We start from the raw sequence: 12,939 nt of genomic DNA, 5'->3' as shown, positions 1-12,939 counted from the left end.
AAAAAAACTTTCAGGTTCACACCTCAGAGTAGTATATTTTGTACTTGGCACATATTACAGTTACCATTTTAGCATGCTAACATTAGCATGCAAACACGTATCATTCGTCAAGTGACAAAATATTTGACGCCGAGGTGTATATCTGTTAAATTAGCTAAAAAAAATAAATCTAGCATGCTAAAGTTAGCATGCTAAAATGGTGAGTGTAATATGGGTCAAGTACCAAAAAAATTACTCTGAGGTTTTTTTAAAATGCTAGCCTGCTAGCGTTAGCATACTTCAAGGACCAAAAGATGACTGAGGTGTAGACCTCTAAAATTAGCTTAAAAAAGCTAGCATACCAAAATTAGCATTCTAACTAATATCATTCGTCAAGTAACAAAATATTTGGCGCTGAGGTTTACATCTGTTAAATTAGCTAAAAAAATATATATATATCTAGCATGCTAATGTTAGCATGCTAAAATAGTAACTGTAATATGGGTCAAGTACCAAAATATAATACTCGAAGGTGTACCACATGATACTTCAAGGACCAAAAGATGACTGAGGTGTAGACCTACAAAATTAGCTAAATAAAGCTAGCATACCAAAATTAGCATGCAAACACATATCATTCGTCAAGTAGCAAAATATGTGACGCCGAGGTGTATATCTGTTAAATTAGCTAAAAAAAAAAAAAATCTAGCATACTAATGTTAGCATGCTAAAATGGTAACTGTAATGTGGGTCAAGTACCAAAATATATTACTCGGAGGTGTACCTGAAAAAAATGGTTTAAAACTGCTAGCGTCAGCATACTTCAAGGACCAAAAGATGACTGAGGTGTAGACCTACAAAATTAGCTAAAAAAAAGCTGGCATACCAAAATTAGCATGCAAAAAAATATAATTCGTCAAGTAACAAACTATTTGACGCCGAGGTGTATATCTGTTAAATTACCTAAAAAAAAAATCTAGCATGGTAATGTTAGCATGCTAAAATGGTAACTGTAATATGGGTCAAGTACCAAAATATATTACTCTGCTAGTGTTAGCATACTTCAAGGACCAAATTATGACTGAGGTGTAGACCTACAAAATTAGCTAAAAAAAGCTAGCATACTAAAATTAGCATGCTAACAGGTATCATTCGTCAAGTAGCAAAATATGTGACGCCGAGGTGTATATCTGTTAAATTAGCTAAAAAAAAAAAAAATCTAGCATACTAATGTTAGCATGCTAAAATGGTAACTGTAATGTGGGTCAAGTACCAAAATATATTACTCGGAGGTGTACCTGAAAAAAATGGTTTAAAACTGCTAGCGTCAGCATACTTCAAGGACCAAAAGATGACTGAGGTGTAGACCTACAAAATTAGCTAAAAAAAAAAAAGCTGGCATACCAAAATTAGCATGCAAAAAAATATAATTCGTCAAGTAACAAAATATTTGACGCCGAGGTGTATATCTGTTAAATTAGCTAAAAAAAATAATCTAGCATGCTTATGTTAGCATGCTAAAATGGTAACTGTAATATGGGTCAAGTACCAAAATATATTACTCTGCTAGTGTTAGCATACTTCAAGAACCAAATTATGACTGAGGTGTAGACCTACAAAATTAGCTAAAAAAAAAGCTAGCATACTAAAATTAGCATGCTAACAAGTTTCATTCATCAAGTAACAAAATATTTGACTCTGAGGTGTATATTTGTTAAATTAGCTTAAAAAAAATTTTTTAGCATGCTAAAATGGTAACTGTAATATGTGTCAAGTACCAAAATATACTACTCTGAGGTGTGATCCTGAAAGTGTTTTTCTTTAAATACTAGCCTGCTAGCGTTAGCATACTTCAAGGACCAAAATATGACTGAGGTGTAGACCTACAAAACTAGCTAAAAAAAGCTAGCATACCAACATTAGGATGCTAACAGGTATTATTTGTCAAGTAACAAAATATTTGACGCAGAGGTGTATATCTGTTAATTAGCTAAAAAAATAAAAATCTAGCATGCTAATGTTAGCATGCTAAAATGGTAACTGTACTATGGGTCAAGTACCAAAATATATTACTCTGCTAGCGTTAGCATACTTCAAGGACCAAAAGATGACTGAGGTGTAGACCTACAAAACTAGCTAAAAAAAAGCTAGCATACCAACATTAGGATGCTAACAGGTATCATTCGCTTTTTTTAGCTAATTTTGTAGGTCTACACCGTAGTCATATTTTGGTCCTTGAAGTATGCTAACGCTAGCAGGCTAGCAATTTTAAAGAAATATATTTTGGTATTTGACCCATATTACAGTTAACATTTTAGCATGCTAACATTAGCTTGCTAGATTTTTGTTCTGCTAATTTACTAGCTATACCTCAGTGTTATATATTTTGGTATTTCATTAATGCTAACTATAAGCCTGCTATTAATAGCATATTAGCATAGTACTGTTTGCATGCTAGCTTTTTTAGCTCATTGTGTTCATATTTTTTTGTTACTTGACGCTATCTCGCCAGCGTGCTTACTGTTAGCATTTCAGTTTGGCTTTGGCTCTTCAACATTCCCACCAAATGTATTCCGAAATTACATTTTCTAGTTCTTTGAGGGGGGTAAATAAAACAATCTATATATTATACTGGTTTTGAAGGTGAAAACTACCAAAATGACCCCCAAAACGATTTGTCAGTCTTTGGCCCTCAGTGGTAAAGGTTTCACTTTCTCTTTCAGGTGGCTCAATGGCCCGAAGAGGAAGAGGAAGAACAGCCAATGTTCGGTGAAGAGCATGACGGGTGAGTAAGATGGAATGATTCTTTTTGTACTGCGGGGATATTAAAAAGTAAATCCACGTCTTTACCAGGCATGGATTTTTTGCAAATGGCTTCTGACTGGCTAAAATGTTTGGGCGTTGTAGCGTTTTTGTTTGCTGTTTATTATCCAATTACGCAAATTCAACCAATCTTGCAACTTTGTCCATTGGCCACTAAGCCCCCGCACATTTTCGCCAATAAAATTAGTCTCTGAACGGCGCTCAAACTCGCGCGTCAAAAATCTTCTCGAAAAGTTTTGTTTATTTCTTGTGTAGACAAAGCATGACCAACAACGTGTAACACTATTGTCGTCCTACTTCCTGTTCTTGTCTACGGCGCAAAGCCTTCTGGGTAATATAAGGGATGGGTACAAAGTGTCCCGTGAAAAAACGTCCGACCGGAACGCTCTAATAACTAAAGTTCCTTGGGTGAATAATGTAAACTCACTACACCGGTATGTTTTAGTGCTTTCATGACAGATATAAGTAAGAACTTTACACTACTTTATATTAGAAATGGCAACAGCGGAGGATGAATGTCCCAAAAGAAGAAGCTCATTGACTACAATGGCGGACACGCGCAAATTTACAGGACTTATGCAGATCCCAAAATACACATCGGCAGGTACCAGAAGGTACGAAAAGTTGGTTTTGCATAATATTGCGAAACAAAACGCCAGATAATGTCTCCTAATAGGTGCCATTTTGGGGTCCTTATACACGCACCTTAATAATACTGTAAGTTGAAGCACAGTACGTCTGACTATGGTAGCCGTAATGCTCCGACTTCATAGCTTACCAAAGTCGTACTAAAAAATGTTGACAGATTTTTGAGTGCCGTGTGTAATGTTCTGTATTCTCAATGGAACATTTGAAGTTTTGGTGTTGTTTACTGGCGTCATCTTGCAGTCCACACGTATCTCTCCTGCGTGACTGCCATCTACTGGTCACACTTATCATTACACTATGCACCACATAAAATAGCTTCGAGGTCGGTGAGCACAACCAGAATAATTACGTAAATTAGGCGCACTGACGATTTTTGAGAAAATGAAAGGAATTTGTAGTCGGAAAAAATACGGATAGCCTATTATTCGCACACTATTGACGAGTGATGCACCGAAGGTTCGATCGTCTTAAATAGAAACCGAAACCGGACGTTGTGATGAAAGATTTCCCGCGCACAAAAGTGACGTAGCTTGCCCATAGATGACGAAAAAAATCACATTCAGGTCAGATTGCGTTTGGACTGAAGTCACATTTGAAAAAGATCGGATTCCAATCGGGTTGAGCGTTTAGACTGGCACAAAAAAATCCGATCCGTGTCACTTCAGGGCAAAAAAAAAAATCTGATTTGGTGTGCAGTGTAAACAAGACATTTGACTCATTAAACCTCCAATGTAAGTAAAGGTAATGCGAATACACAATGGCTTTGCCATTGACATGCTACTGATTAGCATTAGCGATTTCACATGGCGATTTCAACACCTCCAAATGTGCTAATGAAAACTACAACTAAAATGCACATTACAATTAAACAACTGGTGCGTATTAAGTACAATACTTACAGTATCAACACTTTGTAGGGCGCAACATCTTGGACTTGCAACTGTAATTGCAACTTATTGTCATACTTGCAACTGAGGCTCAGAAACGTGATAATAAAACAAGATTTAACAACAGGACAGCAGTTATCGTAATCAGATCATTTTCAATGTCGCAATAAAAAAGGAGATGATATTATCAAACCGGGAATTGGTGCCGTATCGGTTCAGGTGTAAATGGTACCCATCCCTAGGTCAGTGTTTTTCAACCACTGTGCCGCGGCACACTAGTGTGCCGTGAGATACAGTCTGGTGTGTCGTGGGAGATAATCTAATTTCACTTATTTGGGTTAAAAATATTTTTTGCAAACCAGTAATTATAGCCTGCAAATTATGTGTCGGTGCTGTCTAGAACTCGGCAAAGTAACCGTGTAATGCTCTTCCATATCAGTAGGTGGCAGCCGGTAGCTAATTGCTTTGTAGATGTCGGAAACAGCGGGAGGCAGTGTGCAGGTAAAAAGGTGTCTAATGCTTAAACCAAAAATAAACAAAAGGTGAATGCCCCCTAAGAAAAGGCATCGAAGCTTAGGGATGCAGAACAAAACTAAAACTGAACTGGCTACAAAGTAAACAAAAACAGAATGCTGGACGACAGCAAAGACTTACTCTGGGGCAAAGACGGCGTCCACAATGTACATCCGAACATGACATGACAGTTAACAATGGGATAAAAACAACTGAAATATTCTTGATTGCTAAAACAAAGTAGATGCGGGAAATGTCGCTCAAAGGAAGACATAAAACTGCTACAGGAAAATACCAAAAAAAAGAGAAAAAGCCACCAAAATAGGAGCGCAAGACAAGAAGTAAAACACTGCACACAGGAAAACAGCAAAAAACTCCAAATAAATCACGGTGTGATGTGACAGGTCATGACAGTACACCTACTTTGAGACAAGAGCTATAGTGATGCATGCTTGATTATGGTTTAAAGTCCATCCATCCATCCATTTTCTACCGCTTGTCCCTTTCGGAAGTCATATCCAACAATTGTGACAACAATTTTTTTTACTGTCAATTGAGTTTTGTTTTTTAATGACTTCTGCTGGTGGTGTGCCTCCGCATTTTTTTCAACGCAAAAAATGTGCCTCGGCTCAAAAAAGGTTGAAAAAACTGACATAAAGACATTTACTTCTTAGTTTACGCGCTTTTATGTATTTGCTAAACGTTTATTTATCCGGGGTAATACAATTAAGAACATATTTCCATATTAGAGATGTTGAAGTGTGATGATGATCTCTCATCGCCTCTCATTTGCCAACAAAAATGAGCGCTATAGATCGCTCTCAACCGTTGACAAATGTTTAATTATTCATCTCTATAATAATATTTAATAATATATTAGTTATAACAAATGAAAACATTGTAGTAAGTTGACAATGAGCTGTGAGTATGTGATTTTACTGCCATCTAGTGTCTACTTTTAAGTCTGTGGGCTATAAAACGAGTAAAACAGCAATACAGTATTGTTGTGCTGGTGAAAAAAAAAAAGGTGTGTGCGGTGACACCTGTAGTCTCCGCAGGTGAAATGACACCATGATGTCACTATTGCCGACATGAATACGTCCGTGAAGCCATCTTGGATCTCAGTCTAATCCCAGTTGGCCAAGAAAGAGGCTGTAGAAGAAATAGGTCTTTTGTTACCTTCAAAGAAAGAAAGACGTCCCGCTGGGAAAGGTCCTGACCTGGATTCACCGCCTGCTTCCTGTCATACTGGAGGTCTGCTATTGATACCGCTTTTCACACAAGTCGGCTGCTCTGGCGCCTTGGCCAATAAGACGATGACCAAGTTTTTGTTATCTTTCCTCCGTGCTTGTTTTTTGTCGACTTCCGCTGAACGTTGCTCGGATTTGTTTTTGTGTTTTTTTCAGTGTTTTCTTTTCTCCTCTCGCTTTATTTCATTTGCTTTCAGCATCCTTCCGTCGGTCAGCGTTCTTGTGTCCAGTATCGCATTTCTTTCATTTGTTGGTCTTGTTTGCTGCCGGCCTCCTTCAACAATCACCATCCCGGGATATTAGCACTCATTGATATTGTCATTGACTTATTGATGAAGTGTGATACGGCCTAAAATGCACATCATCATATTGATAAACTGCGATACATAACAATTAACTTTAATATCTTATTTGGTTTAAAAATGATAGTAGAACATTTCAAAGCGGGTTACAAAGGCTCCTTATGTAGCTGCTAATACATATATATATATATATATATATATATATATGTATATATATATATATATATATATATACATACATATATATATATATACACACAGACACGTGTGTATATATATATATATACATATGTATATATATATATATATATATATATATACATGTGTATATATGTGTATATATATAATATACATATATATATGTATGTATATATATATGTATATGTATGTACATATATTTTTATATATATATACATGTGTGTATATATATATATATACACACGTGTCTGTGTGTATATATATATGTATGTATGTGTATATATATATATATATATATATATATATATGTCTTAATAAGGTTATCCAAAAAATAGTGCTTGATACCGTAGTAGAGCGCAATATATGTATGTGTGGGGAAAAAAATCACAAGACTATTTCATCTCTACAGGCCTGTTTCATGAGGGGGGTACCCTCAATCGTCAGGAGATTTTAATGGGAGCATTCGCATACCATGGTTTATATAGGGCACAGAGTGGGTGGGTACAGGCTGGCCATCCACCCACCACCACGAAAAGAATATCTACCGGAATCAATAAAAGGCTATCGATGCTGTCATCTAGCAAAGCTGAATTTGACCAAGCAACCCCCCCGTACCAAAAAGCCCTTGATGAAAGCGGATACAATTTCACCCTCACCTATGAACCCACGCCAGGAAACCAGCCAAAAAAGAACAGAAAACGAAACGGCATCATCTGGTACAACCCCCCATACAGCAAAAACGTCTCAACGAACATTGGACACAAATTCCTCAATCTGATTGACAAACACTTTCCCAAAGACAACAACCTAAGAAAAGTATTCAACAAGAACAACATCAAATTGAGCTACAGCTGCATGAACAATATACGACAAATCATCTCAAACCACAACAAAACAATTGCAAATGAGCCGTCGACCCCCAGTCAGAGCGACTCCAAAACCAACAAAGCATGTAACTGTCGAAAGAAACCTGATTGCCCCCTCAACGGGGGGTGCTTACAAACATCAGTTGTCTACCAATCTAAGGTAATACGCAAGGACATTAACACATCCGACACATATGTAGGATTAACCGAGGGTGAATTCAAAACCAGATGGAACAACCACAAGGCTTCTTTCAGGAACAAAAACCTGCGAAATACCACAGAACTCAGCAAACACATTTGGGACCTCAAAGACAATAATGTTGAATATTCAATAACATGGCAAATTCTTGCATCCAGCACACCTTACAATAGTGGTAATAAAAGATGCAACCTATGCTTGAAAGAGAAACTGTTTATTATCTACCGTCCAGACCTGTCATCCCTCAACAAGCGCAGCGAAATTGTAACAACATGCCGCCATAGACGGAAACACCTCCTAGGTAACACATGAGCCAATCACCACGCCCCTAGGCCAGCCTGTACCCACCCACTCTGTGCCCTATATAAACCATGGTATGCGAATGCTCCCATTAAAATCTCCTGACGATTGAGGGTACCCCCCTCATGAAACAGGCCTGTAGAGATGAAATAGTCTTGTGATTTTTTTCCCACACATACATATATATATATATATATATATATATATATATACTGTATATTAAGGGTATCAAAAAAAATCGATTATGTACCGTATGACGGTTAAGTGCTGTGAATCCACGGGAACCACACAATTAAATTCGACTCATGGTGGTAGCGATTCGATTCAGAATCGATAACATTGGATGCCAGTTCTATGATTAACTACATTCCTCCATAAAATAAATAACCAGCTCTGATACATTTATATATTACTTCAAAGAAAATGGTTTTGCTTGATTCAATTTTACCCAAACATTTAATAAAGTGGCTGGACAAGACAGGTTTTTTTTGTTTTTGTATTTTTTTTAATCTATTTTAGATTGATTTATTTTTTTAACAAAATGAGAATTGTTACCAAAAAGAATCGCGATTCGTTCGAAATTTTAAAAAAAACATTTTTTTAACTGCCCAAAGATAGGTGTGCCAAGCTTGTGGCATCCTATTCAAAAACACTTGAGGCTGTAATTGCTGCCAAAGGTGCATCAACAAAGTATTGAGCAAAAGCTCTGATTTTTTTTTAGTTTTTTTACTTAAATAAAACATTTTCACATTGTCATTGTGGGGTATTGTGTGGAGAATTTTGAGGACAAAAATGTATTCCGTTTTTGAATAGTGCTGTAACATAACAAAATATGGAAAAAGTGAAGCGCTGTGAATACTTCCTGGGTGTACTGTACGACGGTTAGGTGCTGTGAATCTACGGGCTCCACATGATTCGATTCTATTCTTGATGGTAACGATTCGATTCAGAATCGATTCTCGATTTAAAATCTATACTTTTTTAAATAACGTTGGATGCCAGTTCTATGATTAATTACATTCCTCCATAAATTAAACAACCAGCTCTAATACATTTCTCTATTACTTCAAAGAAAACTGGTTTTGTTTGATTAAATTCTACCCAAACATTTAATAAAGTGGCTGGACAAGACAGTTTTTTTGGTGTTTTTTTTTAATGTTTTTTTTGTTTTTTGTTTTTTAAAGAAATGAGAATTGTTACCAATAAGAATCTAGATTTGTTACTTTTGAACATGTGATTTTTTTTTTAGTTTTTTTACTTCAAAAAACATTTTCCCATTGTCATTATGGGGTATTGTGCTGGTAATTTTGAGGACAAAAATGGATGTATTCCGAAACATTAAAGTGACTTTGTGTTTGTTTGTTTTTATCGATTTTTGATTTTTTGGGGGACAAAATGAGAATTGTTACTTATAAGAATCGCGATTTGTTACTTATGCACATGTGATTTTATTTTTTGTTTTTTAACTCAAAAAACATTTTCACATTGTCATTATGGGGTATTGTGTGGAGAATTTTGAGGACAAAAATGGATGTATTCCGAAACATTTATTAAAGTGACTGGACAAGAGAGGGGTTTTTTTGTGGGTTTTTTTAATTGATTTTTGATTTTTTGGGGGACGAAATGAGAATTGTTACAAATAAGAATTGCGATTCGTTACTTATGCACATGTGATTTTATTTTTTGTTTTTTAACTCAAAAAATATTTTCACATTGTCATTATGGGGTATTGTGTGGAGAATTTTGAGGACAAAAATGGATGTATTCCGAAACATTTATTAAAGTGACTGGACAAGACAGGTTTTTTTTGTAGGGTTTTTTAATCGATTTTTGATTTTTTTTGGGACGAAATAAGAATTGTTACAAATAAGAATCGCGATTCATTACTTATGCACATGTGATTTTTTTGTTTTTTACTTCAAAAAACATTTTCCCATTGTCATTATGGGGTATTGTGCTGGTAATTTTGAGGACAAAAATGAATATATTCCGAAACATTTATTAAAGTGACTGGACAAGACAGGTTTTTTTTGTAGGGTTTTTTAATCGATTTTTGATTTTTTTTGGGACGAAATAAGAATTGTTACAAATAAGAATCGCGATTCATTACTTATGCACATGTGATTTTTTTGTTTTTTACTTCAAAAAACATTTTCCCATTGTCATTATGGGGTATTGTGCTGGTAATTTTGAGGACAAAAATGAATGTATTCCGAAACATTAAAGTGACTGGACGAGGCAGTTATTTTTTAGTGTTTTTTTTTTTTTAATCGATTTTTTATTTTTGGGGGGACAAAATGAGAATTGTTACTTATAAGAATCGCGATTTGTTACTCATGCACATGTGATTTTATTTTTTGTTTTTTTACCTCAAAAAACATTTTCACACTGTCATTATGGGGTATTGTGTGGAGAATTTTGAGGACAAAAATGTATGTATTCCGAAACATTTATTAAAGTGACTGGACAAGATAGGTTTTTTTTGTGGGTTTTTTTTAATCGATTTTTGATTTTTTTTGGGACGAAATGAGAATTGTTACAAATAAAAATTGCGATTCGTTACTTATGCACATGTGATTTTTTTGTTTTTTTACTTCAAAAAACATTTTCCCATTGTCATTGTGGAGAATTTTGAGGACAAAAATGAATGTATTCTGAAACATTTATTAAAGTGACTGGACAAGACAGGTTTTTTTTGTGGGGGGTTTTTAATCGATTTTTGATCTTTTTGGGACGAAATGAGAATTGTTACAAAAAAACATTTTCACGTTGTCATTATGGGGTATTGTGTGGAGAATTTTGAGGACAAAAATGAATATATTCCGAAACATTTATTAAAGTGACTGGACAAGAGAGGGGTTTTTTGTGGGGTTTTTTAATTGATTTTTGATTTTTTTTGGGGGGGGACGAAATGAGAATTGTTACAAATAAGAATTGCGATTCGTTACTTATGCACATGTGATTTTATTTTTTGTTTTTTAACTCAAAAAACATTTTCACATTGTCATTATGGGGTATTGTGTGGAGAATTTTGAGGACAAAAATGAATGTATTCCGAAACATTTATTAAAGTGACTGGACAAGACAGATTTTTTTTGTGGGGTTTTTTAATCGATTTTTGATTTTTTTTGGGGCGAAATAAGAATTGTTACAAATAAGAATCGCGATTCATTACTTATGCACATGTGATTTTTTTGTTTTTTACTTCAAAAAACATTTTCACATTGTCATTGTGGAGAATTTTGAGGACAAAAATGGATGTATTCTGAAACATTTATTAAAGTGACTGGACAAGACAGGTTTTTTTGTGTTTTTGTTTTTTATCGAATTTAGATTTTTTTTTTGGGACGAAATGAGAATTGTTACAAATAAGAATCGTGATTCGTTACTTATGCACATGTGATTTTATTTTTTGTTTTTATACTTCAAAACACATTTTCCCATTGTCATTATGGGGTATTGTGCTGGTAATTTTGAGGACAAAAATGAATGTATTCCGAAACATTAAAGTGACTTTGTGTTTGTTTGTTTTTATCGATTTTTGATTTTTTTTGGGGACGAAATGAGAATTGTTACTTAAAAGAATTGCGATTTGTTACTTATGCACATGTGATTTTACTTTTTGTTTTTTAACTCAAAAAACATTTTCACATTGTCATTATGGGGTATTGTGTGGAGAATTTTGAGGACAAAAATGTATGTATTCCGAAACATTTATTAAAGTGACTGGACAAGACAGGTTTTTTTTGTGTTTTTTTTTAATTGATTTTTGATTTTTTTGGGGACGAAATGAGAATTGTTACAAATAAGAATTGCGATTCGTTACTTATGCACATGTGATTTCATTTTTTGTTTTTTAACTCAAAAAACATTTTCACATTGTCATTATGGGGTATTGTGTGGAGAATTTTGAGGACAAAAATGAATGTATTCCGAAACATTTATTAAAGTGACTGGACAAGACAGATTTTTTTTGTGGGGTTTTTTAATCGATTTTTGATTTTTTTTGTGGGGTTTTTTAATCGATTTTTGATTTTTTTTGGGGCGAAATAAGAATTGTTACAAATAAGAATCGCGATTCATTACTTATGCACATGTGATTTTTTTGTTTTTTACTTCAAAAAACATTTTCACATTGTCATTGTGGAGAATTTTGAGGACAAAAATGGATGTATTCCGAAACATTTATTAAAGTGACTGGACAAGACAGTTTTTTTTTGTGTGTTTTTTTTTTTTAATCGATTTTTTATTTTTTTGGGACGAAATGAGAATTGTTACAAATAAGAATCGTCATTCGTTACTTATGCACATGTGATTTTATTTTTTGTTTTTTAACTCAAAAAACATTTTCACATTGTCATTATGGGGTATTGTGTGGAGAATTTTGAGGACAAAAATGGATGTATTCCGAAACATTTATTAAAGTGACTGGACAAGAGAGGGGTTTTTTTGTGGGTTTTTTTAATTGATTTTTGATTTTTTTGGGGACGAAATGAGAATTGTTACAAATAAGAATTGCGATTCGTTACTTATGCACATGTGATTTTATTTTTTGTTTTTTAACTCAAAAAATATTTTCCCATTGTCATTATGGGGTATTGTGTGGAGAATTTTGAGGACAAAAATGAATGTATTCCGAAACATTTATTAAAGTGACTGGACAAGACAGGTTTTTTTTGTAGGGTTTTTTAATCAATTTTTGATTTTTTTTGGGACGAAATAAGAATTGTTACAAATAAGAATCGCGATTCATTACTTATGCACATGTGATTTTTTTGTTTTTTACTTCAAAAAACATTTTCACGTTGTCATTGTGGAGAATTTTGAGGACAAAAATGGATGTATTCCGAAACATTTATTAAAGTGACTGGACAAGACAGTTTTTTTTTGTGTTTTTTTTTTTTTATCGATTTTTTATTTTTTTGGGACGAAATGAGAATTGTTACAAATAAGAATCGTGATTCGTTACTTATG

At 34.3% G+C, this 12,939-nt stretch overlaps 1 protein-coding gene across 2 annotated transcripts in view; it reads left to right on the top strand.

Annotated features, from left to right (window-relative positions):
- LOC133577666 (thyroid hormone receptor alpha-B) overlaps nt 1-12,939 on the top strand; it is a 441,457-nt gene that overhangs the window by 407,081 nt on the left and 21,437 nt on the right. For both annotated transcript variants that reach the window (XM_061931639.2, XM_061931640.2), the window contains one exon: nt 2,703-2,764. In XM_061931639.2, coding sequence (XP_061787623.1) covers nt 2,703-2,764 — 62 coding nt within the window. The remainder of the gene's footprint in view (nt 1-2,702; nt 2,765-12,939) is intronic.

The sequence above is a fragment of the Nerophis lumbriciformis genome, linkage group LG39 (genome assembly GCF_033978685.3).
Source record: "Nerophis lumbriciformis linkage group LG39, RoL_Nlum_v2.1, whole genome shotgun sequence".
NCBI classification, from domain to species: domain Eukaryota; kingdom Metazoa; phylum Chordata; class Actinopteri; order Syngnathiformes; family Syngnathidae; genus Nerophis; species Nerophis lumbriciformis.
This window is presented reverse-complemented; position numbering and strand designations above follow the sequence as displayed.